At 38.8% G+C, this 18,467-nt stretch overlaps 1 protein-coding gene across 5 annotated transcripts in view; it reads left to right on the top strand.

The window, feature by feature from the left end:
* The window catches only part of IARS1 (isoleucyl-tRNA synthetase 1), a 159,600-nt gene that overhangs the window by 89,417 nt on the left and 51,716 nt on the right, over nt 1-18,467 (top strand). For all 5 annotated transcript variants that reach the window (XM_061618077.1, XM_061618075.1, XM_061618079.1 and 2 more), the window contains 8 exons: nt 396-469; nt 2,923-3,117; nt 4,781-4,867; nt 5,310-5,393; nt 11,690-11,837; nt 15,474-15,594; nt 17,483-17,574; nt 17,704-17,781. In XM_061618077.1, coding sequence (XP_061474061.1) covers nt 396-469; nt 2,923-3,117; nt 4,781-4,867; nt 5,310-5,393; nt 11,690-11,837; nt 15,474-15,594; nt 17,483-17,574; nt 17,704-17,781 — 879 coding nt within the window. The remainder of the gene's footprint in view (nt 1-395; nt 470-2,922; nt 3,118-4,780; nt 4,868-5,309; nt 5,394-11,689; nt 11,838-15,473; nt 15,595-17,482; nt 17,575-17,703; nt 17,782-18,467) is intronic.

An 18,467-nucleotide genomic window follows, 5' to 3' on the forward strand; every position in this document is an offset into this window, starting at 1 on the left:
GGATAGAATGGAGCCTTAGGCATTTGGTACTTTCACATTCCTATTTATTTCAACAACTTGAACAATTTGAACCCCTGTTTGTTTACCAAATTAAAGATGATTTTTTTAAAAAAATAACAAGATTGTGTAGGGAGATGAAATATAGAATTGACTCCAAAATTGTTGAGGAGCACATGTAAGATGAAGTGATTCAGGGATGCTAAAAACCTTTTCCAAATATTTCAAACAGCTGCTGGGGTTCATAGCCAACCCGTTGGTGTATGAGGGTTAAAAGTATAGTATCAGTTGACTGTTTGCAATTGCATGCTTCAGCTATGAACTACAGTATATATACTTTTAAAATAATGTTTATTAAAATGCTTAAGAAATATAATTTTATATATTGAACTTAACAGGTTGTCTGTATTGGGTCTATAGCGGAACTGGAAGAGCTATCGGGAGTGAAAGTCACTGATCTCCATAGAGAAAGGTTAGTGATCGTAGCAAAAGCAAGTCATGAACTATTATGGCTTAGAAATATCTATGCTTACTTGTCCAACCTAAAACAGACTTTAAAATATATTAAAACAAAACATCTTTAAAAACACTGGATACCTCACTGGGGACTACACTAGACGTGGATGGGGCGTTAAGATTGCTACAGAAGTGAGCAACTTTACTGTCAAAGTGCCTTGCAAACAATTCACAGTGGGCCTCCGAAGGGTCTAAAACTCCATTTCCTGGAGTTGATGTCAACAGACCCCTGACAATATGGAAAAGCTCCACCGGACGGCTGTTTGAGGATGCGATGGCAGCAGAGAAGTGGGCCTTCTTCGCCGCCCTCATCACCACATAGTAGGCACGGTTATGATGTTTTACTCGTGCCTGATCAGCCTCACATCATGTCTTTCACAATTTGTGCTCTAGTCGTTGTCCAGCCTGTTTCATTGCCCTTAGTTCACTGGTGTACTAAGGTGCAAACCGGGCTGCCCAATTGTTCATAGACAATTATTCAGATCTACAGGGGAAAAAAATGGCAGAAGGAAACATGCATTTTGTTTCCTTCCACTGAGCTCTGCCAGTGCAGCCAGAGTGCTCCCTGCCCAGGGGCTCCTGATAAGAGGTGGGATGTGGCAGGACCTTATGCTGCCTTCCCTTACACTGGCTCCATTTCTGCCAGCATCCTCCCAGTTGGAATGCCAGATAGGTATGTGGGAATTTAAGAGTACCTTTTCAGCAATTGGTATTCAATACAAAAATTAGCCAGCGTGGATTTTTCACATTCCACAATATTAAATTGAAAATACCCCCATGCAATTCTGATGCTTCCCATAAGCTCATTTCAAAATAAAACCTTACAAAACTTACAGTCCTGAACTCGGAAACGCTTGCTTAACAATCCTCTAAATTTTCATGGTGATACACAAAACAGTCAGAGAGAATAGAGAGTTCAAAGTCTAAAAAGAGAGAGAAAAAAGCCAGATCCCTTTTGGACTTTTTTCTGTCAGGGTTCTCATAATCTGTTGAAATTCATTAAAAATCAGCCATGTTCACAGAGTACCTGGAATCCTATTACTGACCTTGCCCCATACTCGACCATCATATTCTGCAGTTTAAAGGTTAAAAAAAATGCCTGGCTGATGTTTAATTAATTTAATAAATTTTGCATTGAACTGAATGATGGTGTTGGGCATGCTCAGTAAGAACCAACTGTCAGCGTTCTACAGGCAGACTCACAGCTGCTGGGCTTGCCTAATCAGGGACCACACCCATTGCCTAATCAGGGGCCACACCCATACCAGACTTTGATTTCACGTGAGACAGTCATGGCTTCCCCCAAAGAATCCTGGGAAATGTAGTTTGTGAAGGGTGCTGAGATTAGATTCCTATTCCACTGATAGAGCTCCAGTAGCCAGACTGGTTTAACAGTCAGCCACTCTGATTGAAGCTTGGTGAGGGGGACAAGGCGTCTCCTAGCAACTCTCATCACCCTTCACTTACACTTCTCAGGATTCTTTGGGAGAAGCCGTGACTGCCTAAAGTGAAATAAAGGTCTGGTGTGGATGTGGCCAGGGACAGGTTTGGTTTAAATTTGGGTGGGAGGCTACATGTGCCTGCTGTAGAATATAAAAAAAAGGAGGGGGAAATGCTGAAAAGCAATGATACTCTTCCCACTGTTTTCCTTTTGGAAAGGAATGGGGCTTCCCCTCTGCCCAGTCCCTACCCACCCAATCTCCTCCCCTCTCCTCCTCCTATTCTCACTGCCCCTCCCTGGGTCAGTGTTGGATTATGACTTTGGAGACCAGGGTTCGAATCCCCACACAGCCATGAATCTCACTGGGTGTCCTTGGGCCAGTCACTGCCTCTCAGCCTCAGTGGAAAGCAATGGTGAAACCACCTCTGAATACTGTTTACCATGAAAACCCTATTCATAGAGTCGCCATAAGTTGGGATCGACTTTAAGGCAATCCATTGCCATTTTCAGACATGATTGCGTGGAAATAAATCCCATTGAATTCAAAAAGTATGCAAATGATCAAACACACCCTCCCTTCTCCTCCCTCCTATCCCCTCCCTCTTGCCCCTTCCCTCCCCCTTCCTTTGCCACTCTCTGAGAGGAGGTCAGGTCTCCTGCTCCCCTGGTGCATTCACTATAGCTGCCCAATGTCCCTACTTTTTAAGGTCTGATAGAAATATCTGTGGGCTATAGGTACGTTCTTAACCGCAAGGGTTTTTTGCCTATTAGTGAATTTAATTATATGATATTTATGCTAAATTCAGTTCTGAATTGTTGTGGAAAATCTATGAAAGCAAGTTAAATATTCTGGATATAGAATGTTTAGAATTGCCATCTGTTGCTGTAACTGGGTTACTTAATTTTTTACTTGTAGAATGGAAATTCAGTATATAAACATTGCTGGAATGTATCTTGTTTTTCTTTAGTATTGATCATATAACGATCCGTTCACGCTGTGGCAAAGGTGTATTACATCGTGTTTCAGAGGTGTTTGACTGCTGGTTTGAGAGTGGAAGCATGCCTTATGCCCAAGTCCATTATCCATTTGAGAACAAAAGAGAATTTGAAGATGCTTTTCCTGCTGACTTCATTGCTGAAGGCATTGACCAAACCAGAGGATGGTAATTTTTTGTCATTAGCCTGATTTTACAACTGCAGTGTTGGGCAATCTGAATAATCTTAACATGGTAGTCTGAATATAATTTGGCCCATCTTTATATAGTGAGCACTCAGTTAATCAAGTTTCATAACCATAGATTTGTTTTATATATTGCTGCTATTGAATTAACCACTTACCTAGAGAGGTAGTGGGCTTTCCGACACTGGAGGCATTCAAGAGGCAGCTGGACAGCCATATGTCAGGAATGCTTTGATTTGGATAGTATGCATTGAGCAGGGGGTTGGACTTGATGGCCTTATAGGCCCCCTCCAACTCTACTATTCTGTGATTCTATGAATGATTTATATGAAATGATTCTAGCTTCATATAATTGCAGTAGCTGATCAAATAGATTGGTGGCTTCAGAAGACCCACAGCAAAAGTAGTACGTTAGGGTTGGAAATCAAAATTTCTTCTCTGCTTACCTAGCAAAAGATGCACCATGGAATCCAGAGAACAAAGAACATAACTGTCAACACTTAAAAGCAGATAATGCTTAGGAATAATTTACTGGTTTATGGTACAGGACAGTCAAGCCTGGACTTCTCTTGTTCATTGCATGTTCAGTGTCTGGGGTGTAACAAAGATCAACAAATTGTATCTATATGGCACCTTGTCCTTTAGAAAAGGAGACAAGTCTTCTTCCGATACAGCCCAACAGAGAACTGCATCAAACTCCTGTAACTTAACATGGTGTAACTCGTAATTCATGCATACTAGTCAGAAGAGTTCAGAGTAGCTTGCATTTGATTCTTGGGTAACCTTCAATCAAGACAGTTTACAGGGCTGCATCTGTTTAGTTTCAGCAGTATAACTGCATTATGCCCCTCCATAGCATTGTCTCCCCATTCTAGCTGGTTAAAACCAGTAAAAAAAAGCTGGATCCTCTCAATTGTTTATTTCTTTTGCTGAGGGTGAAGAGCTAGGTGCCATTTCTTGGCTCTTGGCCTTCCTTTTTCCAAAAATGGTATTCAGTTAGCAAGTCTTCATAATGTACTCTCCAATAATACAGAGAACTGTCTTTATGAACAATTATACATGTAGAAAATGGGGCTTATATTATAAACCATGCAATTTCTGTGCACCTCTCTTCCTTGACTATATAAATATAAGCAAGTACCAAGGACCAGATGAAAGGTGAAAGTTTGTATATGTGTTAGTGTGCCATTTGCAAATATGCTTTCACACCTCTTAACATGAAGTGACTGTAGGACTAGTTTAAGCAAGAATTACAAATGTGATGTACATAGTGGTACAGAAGCACATTGTGAAAGGAAAAATCTGCATCATTCATGTCCCTCAGTTTTCTTTGCCACAGTTAGGAATATTCCTTTTTGACACTGTAGCTCTGGGATAAGTACTATTTCATATAATAATGTAGTTTTTTACAGGGTTAGAAGCTAGCAATTGGAGAGAAATAATATATAAAGATTTTCCAGAAGGTCTACATAATAAAACTACACTTTTCAATAACTATCACCTTGTATTTCTCCTTAATGTTTCCCAGGTTTTTAAATGTGCTAAGCAATGGCAGTCAAAATTTGAGGGTATACAAAGGTGGAAACCATGCTGTTTTAACATAAATCATCCCAGAATCAGCTACTAACTATCACTTTGTTTTTCAGGTTTTACACATTGCTAGTGTTGTCCACAGCTCTTTTTGGGAAGCCCCCTTTTAAGAATGTAATTGTAAATGGCCTAGTTCTTGCCAGGCAAGTAAAATATTAACATTGTGCTCTTTCCTATATGCTTCAGATCTAAGCTGAAAATATTGAGAGTTTCTGTGTTAACCTTGTTTTGAATAGCCAATTATAGCTGAACAACAATTTGTTTACTCTGAAGAGCCCAATCCCTTCCAAAAGGATCAGAGTTTAAATATGTTTGGGAGTTGGTAGATTAAAGTTAAAAAGCTCTCTGTAACTATAAGATATAAATGTGGGTAGAAAAAAAATGTGGTTATTTCTCCATCTGTTCCATTGTTCATTTTGCAATATGATTCATTGCTGTAAAAGTAGATGCAATCAGTGCTTGAGGGGATTGGCATTTTATGTCATAAAAATGGTAGACTAATTTCCCAAGAGTATTTGTATTAATTTTGAGAACTCTACCAGCAATGCATACTTTGTCATAGTCCCTGTTTTTAATCTCTTCTAGTGATGGGCAAAAGATGAGCAAACGAAAGAAGAACTACCCAGATCCAGCAAACATTGTAAACTCTTATGGGGCTGATGCTCTGAGGTAGGAACTTCCAGTTTTCTTCCTGTTTCTGTTAATGTTTGTGGGTCTTCTGCTTAGGTTATATCCAGCCAAAATTTGGCTGTTGCAACTTGCTTTGGCTTATGAACGCGCTGCTCTTCATGCATTAGCAGTACTTGTGTGCTGCTTCTTAGAACAGTGGGCAAGTTTTAGAAAGACCAAAAGAAGGTAGATACAAAAATAACTTTGTAACATGCAAAAAGGGAGGCAGTGCTGTGTAACCTTCAGGCATCTCAATGGAATGGTGAAGTTGTCAAGATTGTAAAAGCTTTCCAAAGACATTTGGCTTGCCACTGGTATAAACAGAGAGCTGGACTAGATGAAGAATAGTGAATTGCCCAAGACCACAAGCCAAGTACAAGGCAGAAGTGAGGTCTCCCATCATTTGGCAGCTCCCTGCCCTTTAGTTTCCACATCGAAGTCTGTGTAATAATGGGTAGATACATGCAAAATCTGTGCTAAAATACTGAAAAAGATTCAAATGATGGTGGGGGGTTAAACTATGCATAGGGTAAGGCCAATTAGGCTGGTTGATATGAACTTATCAACTATGCAAGGTGGAGGAGTGTGCTTATGCCCCCTCTGGCGCACCTGTTCTGCCTCCAGGGCTGCTGATTATACAGATATGGATGTTGTGTATTTTGCATAGTCCTTAAATCTGGGAATAGATATTGTGTGGCTAATTGATCACACAATTTAGGCATGTATGCATGGGAATTTTCATTCATAGGCAGTATGTCCCATTTCCAGGCTTGCCCGATGTACACACACTGATGATTTCAGTAACTTCTCGGGTAGGTGGGCTTGAGCCTGCTCTTGCAGAAGTGTGCAGTAAGTCAGTATGAATGCTGCTACTGTGAATACCCGAACAAGAGGCTTTGGGAGGTTGACTTTTGGGTGAAGATATTAGACTTGGGGATGCACCATGCGCTGAAGCATTGACTGTGAATTAGGCAAAACTCAGTTGGGCATATTTTTAAACCTTCCTGTAAGTTCTCATGCCAGAAAGTGCACTGGGAGTTAGAAAGGATGTTGTTTTGTAGGAGTCCTGACCATCTTCTTTTAAGACAGGGATGGGGAAACCTTTTCAGCCTGATGGCTACATTCCATCATGGGCTACTCGGGGGTCCAAATGCCAGTAGTGGGTGGGCCCAGAGGCAGAAGTGAATGGAGCAGCAGATGTGACTTCTATCTTTGTACAGTAGCTTACATTCCAGTCACACAAAAGTCTGAGGGTGTGTGTATGTATTTGTATATCTATGTGTGTGTATAGCACATGCACACCACAAAGGTTTCTATCCAGGCAGGCAAAAAGGATTATCACAGCCCAAGGACAGCCAAAAGCTCTTGAAAGCATAGAGCAGAGCCATGGAGGGGTACGGCCTGGGAAGGGATGTTGCCTGGGAGGAGGTTTGAGGACCAGGTAAGGAGGCCTGGCGGGTTGCATTCGGCCCCTGGGCCTGAGGTGACCCACCTCTATTTTCATGTGTGTAATTGTGTTTGCACCTGTTTTAAAGAGTTAGATACAATACTTACTACTAACCCTAAAATAGCCCTTTTTGAACAAAGATATAGCTGGCTGTATTCTAATAGCCTTGAAGAACATGAGCATTTTTTTTTGTAAATAGCTTGAAATATTAGCTGTAATTTTGTTTGTTCTTGTTTAAGGACCGTTGTCTTTCTAAAATAGGCATTTTGCAGGATAAAATATTTTGTCAGACTTGAGTAAATTTTATTTTCTATACCTAAATCAAAATCCCAGACTATCAAGAGCACTCATTATTGTCCTCATTTTTCCAGTAAGATAAATCTGTTTTTGCTTGCTGCCTGTCTGATATGTGTACACTAAAGTTTTATTTATACATACTCCCACACACAGTGCAAAATAGCGCTTGCTAGGTTCATTTAAGGAGAGAGCCCCCGTTCAGTTGTCTGAACGTATTTGCAGTGCCTGATGACAAGCACTTGTATTCTGTTTATAGAATAATCCTGACTTTCTTGTGGTTTCCCCCCCTCTATATTGAGCTAATTTAGTTTCTGTGGAAAAAGCTTCCCCCCTTCCCCATCTGCAAATTTTGAATAAGTATCACAAACATATCTTCCTCAGCATATTAGTAAATGTTCAATTTTTGAACAGCTGCACATTTTCAGCTGCTTAAGGAAAGTGGAAAACTCTAAATGGGACTGACAAGTACTGAGTGACTTTATTGGTGGTCTTCTGAATCATAGTATCTACAGCCACCACAGTTGCTTTTGTTGTGGTTTCTTGGCTAAAAGTTCTCCAGTATTAGGGATGAGGAATCTGTGGTTCTCCAGATGATGATGGACTACAATTCCCATTACCCTTGGCCATTGGCCAAGCCAGCTCAGGCTGGTGAGAGGTCAACAACATCTGAGGATCATAGGTTCTTTATTTGTGGTCTCCATCCCTGCTCTTGCATTACTAATCTGCAAGAAAAGTTATCACTTGGTGTGGCAGTGAGTGTGAGGTGAGAGTTTTGTTCTGTCAGTCGCTGCTTTCACTAGCACCTTGCAGGTCAGGCAGTCCCTACTTCTCCAAGGAGCAAACAGATGAGGCTGGGGAAAGCAAGGCCTTCACAGCTCTCTAGTGATTCCTCTCCCACTTGTTGTGGAACACAGCACCTTGGCAATTTGTGCAGAGTGTGGTAACTTAGTGAATGCTTAGAGATACATATTGAAAAGTGCTAGTAGTGAGAAGAGTTGACATCAATTTGATCGCTTCCAGACCAGCCATAGTTGAAGCATTTCACACTTGTTTTGCAGTAGTTCCTAATATTGGGGGCTTCCTGATGCTTATTGTTATTATCATTATCATTATTTATTAGATTTCTTACTTGTCCTTCCCCATAAGGTCGCTGGGCAGGTTACCTCATCTTACAATCAAAAGAATAGGGTGGATCCTAAAAACTATGTATCTAAAAGAGAATGGAAAGGGTAGAACTTCAAATTCCATAAAAACTGTATGAATGCAACAATTCTGACTTCTGATTCTCCTTATTAATGGTTTATGGCAATTAACCTTATCAGTCTGACACCTCCATCTTTTTTTCACTGATACTTTTTCTAAACTAACATGACCTTTGATTTCTTCTGACCTTCCTAATTGATTTTTCAATTACCTCTGGTGACTCATAGCATGGGTGGGGAACCTCCAGCCTGCAGGCCTAAGTAGGGTCCCAATATGGCCCACAAGACTGTTTTCCACAAAACATGTCCTCCTGCCCCAAACCTGACATCATATGTGACATCAGGTGTGGGGCAGGTACGGATGTGGCTACAAAAGAACAGTCAGGAGCTTAACGTGCTGATCAGGGTATTTACATTCATTCATAATATTCAGCTCGCTGTGAATACAGGATATCTGTGCAGACAGGATATGATTTTAGGAATAAATAAGTTCAAAAATAAACATAAAAATAATCTTCCCATATAATGCTAGAAAAAAGATTAATGTTTGTAAAAATAAATAGCATATCAGAAATTAATTTTAGAAGGCAAAAAGTACTTTGAATAGGGAAACAAATCAGACAAATTTTTTGTCTATCAATTAAAAAATCAACAACAGCAGCTAAGTCATATTCCCGCAATAACAAGAGAAGAGGGAGTTAATACATCCCATGAATAAATATTACAATAATTTTAATATAGTAGTATAAATTATATCAAACAGATAAACCAGATGGGCAAAAAGCTAATTTTTAACAAAAATTGTTAAAAATCCACAATTAACGATTGAAGACTGTCAAGCTTCAGATGAATCTGTTTCAGAGGAAGAAATATTTGAAGCCATCAAAACATTAAAAGAGAATAAAGCTTCTGCCCCAGATCGTTTTGCAGCAACTTACTACAAAACCTTTCCCTCTATTTTAGTCAAACCAATTAAAAAGACAATTAATGAGATTAAAAATATTAAATTTTGAAAAGCAACAAACTGTGCCAGATTCATGGTAGGATAGCAGTATTGTGGCAATTCTTAGAGACAGGAAGAATTCATCATTAGTTACTTCATTCCAACCCGTATCTCTTTTAAATATTGATTTTAAGATTATCTCTAATATAGCAGCGAGGAGATAAAATGATATGTATAAATATATCTCTTGATCAAACAGGTTTCATATGGAAGAGAAATGACAGATAACAGACACAATGTCTCATAAACCATAGATTACACTTCCATTATGGATGCTGTTTTTGGACATGAAGAAGGCCTTTGATAACCTTGAGTGGCCGTTTTGATTTTGGAGTACCTGTTAGAACATGGCCACAAATTATTCAAATCAAAAGGCAAAATTTTGTATCAACGAGATTATTTTATTGGCTTTTAATTTAACTAAAGTTGCTAGAGAAAGAGAAAGCAAAAATACAATGTGGAAAAAAATCACAAATGTATGGAATCCCACTATATTATTATGATATAGTTTTGACTATAACAAACCCAGTGAAATCAGTGGTAGGATTGGAAAATCATGTAGAGGAGTATGGAATTGACAATGGTAGAGATGTATATATCTTTTTCTGGTAGAATTTTGGAGGTTAAAGTGATGCCTAACTTTTATTTCAACACCTGTTGATTAAGATCTCAGTGCTGCAACTTAATAGTTGACAGCAGCTGATTTCAAAATCCATTTAGGATAATAAAAAGCCAAGGATAAAAGCAAAAATTATGAATGATGGGGCGGGGGGAAGAGAGAAGTGAGAGAGTTTGCAAGTCCCAGATTTGAAGCTGCTTTATGTGGCAACTCTCTACATTGGATTTTGGACTGGATAATTGATCCAAACTCAGATCAGGTTTTGAGCAAGAATTAATCCGTGTTCTTATTCCCCAATATTGTGAGGAAATAACAAGTATAGAATGAGGTTGATAAAGAGCAACAATTTAATATCAAATATTTTGAGCTGGGTATTGTTAGGCTTGGATTTAATAGCCTTTTATTTCTCCATTAAAATCTGTACTTGATAATGTAAGTATAAATACAAATAACGTTTTGAAATTTGGAAAAGTTAACAATTTCCTTTAGATTCAAAGATTGGTAGATCAGAATTGATCTGATCTGAGATTAAAACAAAATTGAATGGGAAAAATCTCTCTTGGTTTGAATATTTTGAGTTAGATCTTTTTGCAGGATTATCTTATAGTGCACCTAAGATAAAATAAGTGACAAGATATACATTTTCATTTTTATATATAAATTATTACTGAAGTGTAACATGGAATCACAACTAGTTAAAAATACCCAGTTAAATGGGCTCAGGACTTAGGCAAAAATATTAGAGTGGATGTCTGGGCAGAATTGTGGAGTAGTGTCCACACATTCTCTTGAAATATGGCTGTATACAGAAACCCTTATAAAAATATGTAGATGCTAAACCAAATAAATAAAAATTACCCACCTACATGTGGACATGCCAGGGCGGAAAATGAGTGATTTTTTTTTACACGTGGTGGGAACACATAGAAGCAAACCTGGCTTAGCTCAGCGAGGTGTGGGAGCAAAAAGGACTGGTGAGGAGCAAAATGCCTTTGAGATCCTCTGTAGAAGCCTGCATGTTTGTGTGGTCCTGGTAAGCCACAGTTTGGCTTACTGTATTGTGCGAACCAGGCAACTGACTACAAATTCCATTTCCTCCCATTTCCATATTGTAATTGGTTTTTACCCTATTCCTTACCTTAGGTTGCCCTGTGCCCTCTTTCCTGGGGGTAGGCCCAGTAAGCACAGTGGGACTTCCTTCCAAGTAAACATACATAGGTTTGCGTTGTTCTAATTCTAAAGCTTTTCTTCATTATGCATAACATGCAGAAAGAGTTCACTGTTTGTCCGAAAGCATTCTTATCATATGAGATAATTATTTTAAACGAATTATGTTTGAGGTTAATTTGCACATTTTTTTCTAGAAATGTTTGCTTTCCAAATAACTGTTCAGCAGTGTAATAGAGAAGGAGGAAAAGAGACAGAAAACCTCCAGGTGGATTGAACTGATGCTACAAATGGAAATGCCTTTTTATATAGTTGCAGGTTGTGGAAGGTGGGCTTGCAAATCTGTTAATACTGCTAATTAGAATTGCCATTTCAACAGTATGATTTGCTTCTTAGCAACCTCTACAAATTTTCCTGGCATGTACCAAAATATTACAGCTTCAGCATAATTTGGGGTCTGGGATGGAGGAAATTTTAATTTGTGTGTGTTAAAAGGGACCTGGAGTATTTTCTCAAAAGCCAGTTTTCATTATACTGGTCTGTTTGTGTGTACTGCTATAGGCTTTATCTTATCAATTCTCCTGTGGTGAGAGCAGAAAATCTGAGGTTTAAAGAAGAAGGTGTCAGAGATGTGTTGAAGGATGTCTTCTTGCCATGGTACAATGCATATCGCTTCCTCATTCAGAATGTAGTCATTCTGCAACTTAAGGTACAAAACTTTGAGATACTGCCAAAGAAAATGATGTGGTTTTTTGGTCATTATTCTTCATGATTTCTGTCTTTCCTTTCTGACAAAATGGGCTATCAAGATGGCTCATGCAAAACGTATCATTGCAATAAGTTGGAGTTTATCATCCTTGCATTTTATTTATTGGAACCACTGAAGTGGTGCTTATGATGTCCGTCAAGGACTAGGGAGACCCACATCCAAATCCTCTCTCAGCCAGGAAGGTAACATGTTGACCTTGGACCAGTCACTATTATTCTTCATTTATCTTTAATTTAGAATGTTATAGGCTAAACTAAACTGGGGAAGAACCGTAGCTCAAAGGTCACTGGACTTGCATGCAGATGTTCCTAGGTTCAGTACCTGGCATTTCCAGTAGGACTGGAAATATCCCCTGTCTGAAACTTTGGAGAACTAATTCCAGTCAGTGTAGACAGACAATTCTGAGCTAGATGCTCCCTAATGGCCATTATGCTACTGCACTGAGCCATGGTTTGGCTTAGCATGTTGTCTGAATCTAGGTTTGCGGTTTAGCTTTCTAGAGCTACAAGCCACAAGCTTGTAACCAAGGCTTCTTTTATGATTTACAGCTAGTGGTTCATTTGGGAGAGCTAACTACAAGCCCCAATTTGGACCACACACTAACCCAAGTTATGGTTGAGCTGAGTGCAGCAGCAGAATGACCAGAGAGGAGCAAAGTGACCATAAACTCTTCTTTAGGAGCCCATGGTTTGGCTTAGCATCATCTGTGAATGAGGACATAATATTTCAGCATAACATACCTCAAGGATTGGCGTGAGGATAAAATGGAGATGGGGAGAATTATGTAAGCCCCCTTGATCTCCTTGGAAGAAAGTGGGATATATATCTAATAATAAAATAAGTAAACAAAACAGGGAGTGCTTCAGCATATTCCTTTCTCCCACTCCAAGTATCTATGTTGGTTTGGATCAGGAACATTATGTATCAACTGGCCACTGTTTCTAAAATGCATTTAAAACAACCTGTTCACGTGCACATAAGCAGAAGTACAGAGATGATTAAAGCTGAGCCCACACTTTTACAGTAAAGGAGGGAGGGGCAGGAAATTCAAATCAAATAGCCCGAGTCAATGTTAACAGTGCCATTTGGGAGTGTAGTTGCAAACAATAAATCATAGGTTGCATCTTAAGTACATTTAGCCAGGAATTCTAGGAATCTGGTTTAGAGCCTGCTGCATCAGGGAGTTATTCAGTTTATTGGTGCACCAAAGTGTTCTGAAATGTTAACTTATAAGAATAATGGTAACTAAATTTAGAAAATTCTGATGCCAGTTTAAATTCCTATCAATTGCAAAAACTGCTAGTTTAACAGAAACAGTGACTATTATAAGGGGTGGTGCTCTCAGTATTTTCTACTTTGAAAAGAAGAATGGGAATGGAATATTTGATAAACATTTCTTCCCCCTTTTCCACCCCAGCAGTGTAAATACGAAGTGTTAGTTTTCTGGAAGGAGAATGAATATTCTTGATTTAATTTGTGTTCCAAAATCTATAGTGTTCAGTTACTAGAAGCATTTTATTTTATCCAATGACATTAATAACTCTGTAGGCCTTCTATAATGTATATTCTGCTTAAAAGTGGTAAAATATGTGATAAATTGTGTGATCTGTTTGATTTATTATTATTATTCCCGCCCTTTATATCCCTATAGCAAAAACAAAAACTCTACAATGATAACATTATAGCATGCTTAAGAGTAAATGATCACGGATAGCAACTTTTTTGCAGCGGCTCATAACTCATACAAAGCTCACTTGGCAACCTGGGGGAAGATTCCTTACTTTGCAGCAAGGCAAATTTCAAAACTCTTCTTGTCTGTCAGTACTTAAATTTTAATATGTTCTCTCAACAACTGTTTCTGAATGGTTGCCTTTCAAATAATTTACTGAAGAGACAACAAGGGCCTTTGAAGACGGGTTATTTGGTAAGGAAAATCTCAACAGATACATTATACTAGTGAATGCACTATGCTTTCAGAGGGAAATTGATAACGTGAAGAGCTTATAATTATTCACCTGTCGTGATACATGAGCTTTTCAAATCACTTTGGAGCCTTTGCTATTAGAAGCAGTAAAGGCAGCACACTTCAATAAATAGTAATGGAAATTGGTTTACATTTTTAGCAGTCACCTCTATAAGGATGGTTTTGGAGCCACATAATTATCAACTATTTCTGAGGGTCCCCAGACAGTGTTCATAATACAATTCTTGAAACTGCCCTAATATTTTACATATACTTTTCTTTTTTAAAAGTAACTGAACTAAGTTTTGGCGCCCCCTGTATTGTTCTTGTGGTCCCATTACATCCTGCATATCGAGGACATGCCTGGAAGATATTTTTTTTATAACTTAGTTATTCTGGCAATTGTGTAAATAGAAAGTTTTTGTTCTGAATAAGTTGTAGAAACGTGGCTCAGCAAGTGTGTGCAAATGTGCAAATATAGTGTTAAGTGAGTGGTGCCAGAGAGAGAGAGACTCTGACCATTTCCTCATTTCATGCAAGGGGCAAACAGTAAATTCTGGCAAATGTCTCTAAGTTGCATTAAGCCTTTTAACCTTGCTTTGAAATTACAGCCTGCTAAACTATTTATATAATGTTATTATGTACCATAGGACAAGTGAAGTGCTTTGTACCCTGCTAATGGGAGCAAAGTCCAAATGAGAGGTCCTCAGATAAGAACACTGAAAGCGGTTATTTCTTACTAAAGCTCTTTTCAAACTATTCAACCTTATTAAAGCAATTGAAACTATTGCTATGTGATACTACCTCTGTTGCCAAGCAATTTGAACTGATGGTATCATTCTGAAAGCTGCTACCCTCTCGGTATACCATGATAGTATAACTCTTAAGGTGAACAGTCTTTTAGAATGGCATTCACTTACAGATAGCTTTATCACATCTATATTTTTATAGAAACTAAATAAATCTGCGACTAATTTGTGTGCTTGCATGCATGAGAACATGATGGATGAATGAATGAATGTTTGCAACTAGCTTTTTGAAAAACCCCAAACTGCAAGAGTGTAGAGTTCTGTTTTCACTTGATATTGTTGCACAATCAGATGTGTACTGGTGCAGTACTACTGCAAACTCCTGCAGTACACCAGCTCAATTTAATTGGAAGAATTAGGGTGCAGTCCTACAGCTGACATGAGTGCAGCTCTGCTGGTGGAGAGGAAAGCCTGCTGGCAGGATAGCACTTAAAATACCAGCAGCAGCCCTCTGGTATGCATGTAGAAAACTCTGCAGATACAGATGTCCCTGGTGCTGTTCTGCCAGCTGTGTGAGCCAAGCAGGGTGTTTGAGGATAGGGAGACTATAGATCTTCAGGATCCTCAGTCACCACATTCTTGTGACAGGTCCTGAAACTGCACCAGCCCTTGAGCTGGCTTAGTTAATGTCTTCTTATTGCAGGTGATGGGGGTGGGGAGAGAAACAGAAAGGGAAAAGGTTAGTTGAGTCACTCCCCAACCTCCTGCCACAGGACTTTGGATGTGATTATGCTGTCACAGATTCTTTCCCAATTCACCTATAGGATTTCTAAAGTTAATTTCTTTTTCTACCCATATTTATAGGAAGATGGAAAAGAATTCCTTTTCAATGAGAATACAGTTAAAGGAAGCAACAACATAATGGATAAATGGATTCTTTCTTTTGCACAGTCACTAATTCAGTTCTTTAAAGCAGAAATGGAAGGTATATACACTTTCTCAAATTTCAGGATTCTAATTACATTCATTTTGGTGCTACAAAATCATACAGTGAAAATATATTGCTTTCTGTATCTGTGTGTATGTTTACTTGTGCTTTTTTACATTATTTTTTGGCTAGGCATATTTATTTATTTTGTGTACCACAGTTCATAGATAGTATCTATGCAGTGTACAAAGGAATAAAAAACAAAATTGGAAAAAACAAAATTGGAAACAGGATATCTAATTAAAGCTATCACTTCATAAGAGAGCTTGCTCACAAGGTAGGAAGTTCCACATTCTAGGAACTAAAAGCACTATTTTGAGTAGATGAAAGTTTGATGCCATGGCCACAGTCAGTTACAAAGGCCAAGTGGGGGCCAATGCCCATCAGCTGTTAAGCTGTTGCATTCTTCGCTAGCTGCCAAGCTAACATCAAGGATAGCTCATATAGAGCACATTACAGTAACTGAGCTGTGAGGTTACCAACACTTGAATCACTTTAGTCAAGCTATTCAATCTGGGGAATGCCTGCAGCTGCCATGCTAGCCAATCAGTGCTGGTAAAAGATACTTCTAGCAAAAGATACGCTGAGGCAGCTTGAGCCTCAAGTGAGTCATCCAGCAGTACCCCTCAGCTGTGCAACTGCTCCTTCAGAGGGAGCACCCAGACATGAGAACCACTCACCATAATGCCTTTCTGTTTATTAACCCTCATCTACATGTCCAAATAGCCCTCAAATGTCATTGTCCTGTTAATGACTGTTTTTTGGGTTGTGAACATGACATTCTCCACCATCATGGTGGAAGCTTACTTTAGAGGTATCTTCTTTTGTATATGTAGTCTTTGTTTTTTTGCCACTGTCAGCAGCAACAGCATAGCTCCTCTTGGCAGCCCAACCATCAGTTTCTTTCCCTTCAAATGCCATGTAGTGGAACATTTTGGAGGGCAATAGTAGCTGCTGCTAAAGTTTGTTAGATACCATTTTTTGGTGGCCGTCACCCTCCACAGTGCCATTATAGTGGTTCCTGAATTTGGCTGACATGGAAATTGCCAAAATAATAATTTTGCACTTTTTGGCTAAACTCTTTACTTCTCTACCAACAAGGCTTTCAGTAGGGTTCATGATAAATATCATCTTCTCCCACAGAAAATTGCTAGTAAAGAAATTGTAAAATGGGAAACAATATAAAACAAATGTCACAGTCAGTAGTCTGCCAAAGTCCTTCAGAACAAAATAATAATTGCTTGTCTAAAAATACTGTGATAATAATGGGTTGTATTCAATATTAGTCTTATTCAGAGCAGATTCATTTAAATTAATGGACCAAAGTTAGTCATGCCCATTCATTTAAGTGAGTATACTCTGAGTAGGACTTACATTGGATACAACCCAATGTTTGTTGTTTATAGAATTATTTGAAGATTTTTGCCAATCTAAAATCTTATTGAACTGGTCTGATGATAGGTCCCTGCAAATCATGATTTGCAACCATTACCTAGCGTCAGGATGATTCCCTTGCATATCTTTCCTCCACCTCTCTCCAGTGCAGATTTTCTCCTTTTATTTCTTTGCCGGGTTTCACAAAGTTTAGCATTGCATGTGCAATACCGACCACAGCCACTGCAAACCAACATTCTCCTCTTAATATGAGTTTGAAACGAGGGTTTGAAAAGGGTTTCTTAACCATGGATAAGAGGAAAGAAAGGAGATTCACAGTCAAATCCATTCTTATTTTATAGTGATACTTACGTACATTTTTAATGTTGTTAAGGTATAGCCACAGTCTCTATCTGATTCTTAAATCTTCAAGATTTTGATAAGGAAAATACTGGAGTTAAAAGGTTAATGGGATATTACAGCGTGCTGTTCCCCCCCCCTTCTCTTTCAGCCTACAGACTGTACACAGTAGTTCCTCGTCTAGTTAAGTTTGTAGACATTCTTACCAACTGGTACGTCAGAATGAATCGCAGGAGGTTAAAGGTATGTTACTACTGTTTCCAGGGTGTATGCATTAGAAGTGGAAATAGTTTGCTCCTGAGTTAATTTATATTTCTTTTAAAGCTGAGCACCATCTTGATTTGTGTGGTTTGTCTAATCTCTCCTGAGCAGGGTGAAAATGGAACAGATGACTGCATTATGGCCTTAGAAACCTTATTCAGTGTTCTTTACTCCATGTGCAGACTTATGGTAAGAATGTACTATGGTCTCCTACATTCATTCTCATATTGCAGTAGCTTTACTATTTGAAATAGTACCATTAAATGCATGATGCTCAGCTTTTAATACACAGAGGGTTGTAGACAGTGCTGTGTGTGTGCTATGGTTCTGCAAGAATACAGAATGTGGTACGGGGGCAGAATCCAGCTTCCTGAGAACTTTGCTTTAAGGGATGGGGGAAGCAAGTTTCTTTGGTAAGGAAGAAATGCTTGACAGTGTCTGGACCCATGTCTGGTGAAATCTCAGTAGCCAGAGGGGTAGCTGATCTAAATGTCTGTTGGTTAGTGGCAGGGCTTCAGTGTCCTGCACAGTTGTTTGCTGTTCCCCCACAGCTAGCAAAACCAAAATAAATTATGCAAACTAGTAAAACAAAACAGCAGAATAAATGACACAAAATAAAGAGAAAATATGTGTGTTTTCTTAACTTCATAATTTATATAATTTTGTAAGACTGAGTGTTTCTGGATTCAGGGTTTCAATTGTAAGTCCAGAGTTAGATACAGAATATGCACAGCCCTAGGCTATAGCATTTGTAATGTTTTGGTTTTGCAGGCCAGCTGGCATTTTCTGCACAGGGAGGGTCCCATCTCTGAGGCTGGGGAGTCTAATGTTGACTGAAGCACTTGCAGTATAGGTTTAAGGAAGTTTTCTTATAC

Source organism: Rhineura floridana, chromosome 3 (assembly GCF_030035675.1).
Source record: "Rhineura floridana isolate rRhiFlo1 chromosome 3, rRhiFlo1.hap2, whole genome shotgun sequence".
Lineage (NCBI taxonomy): Eukaryota > Metazoa > Chordata > Lepidosauria > Squamata > Rhineuridae > Rhineura > Rhineura floridana.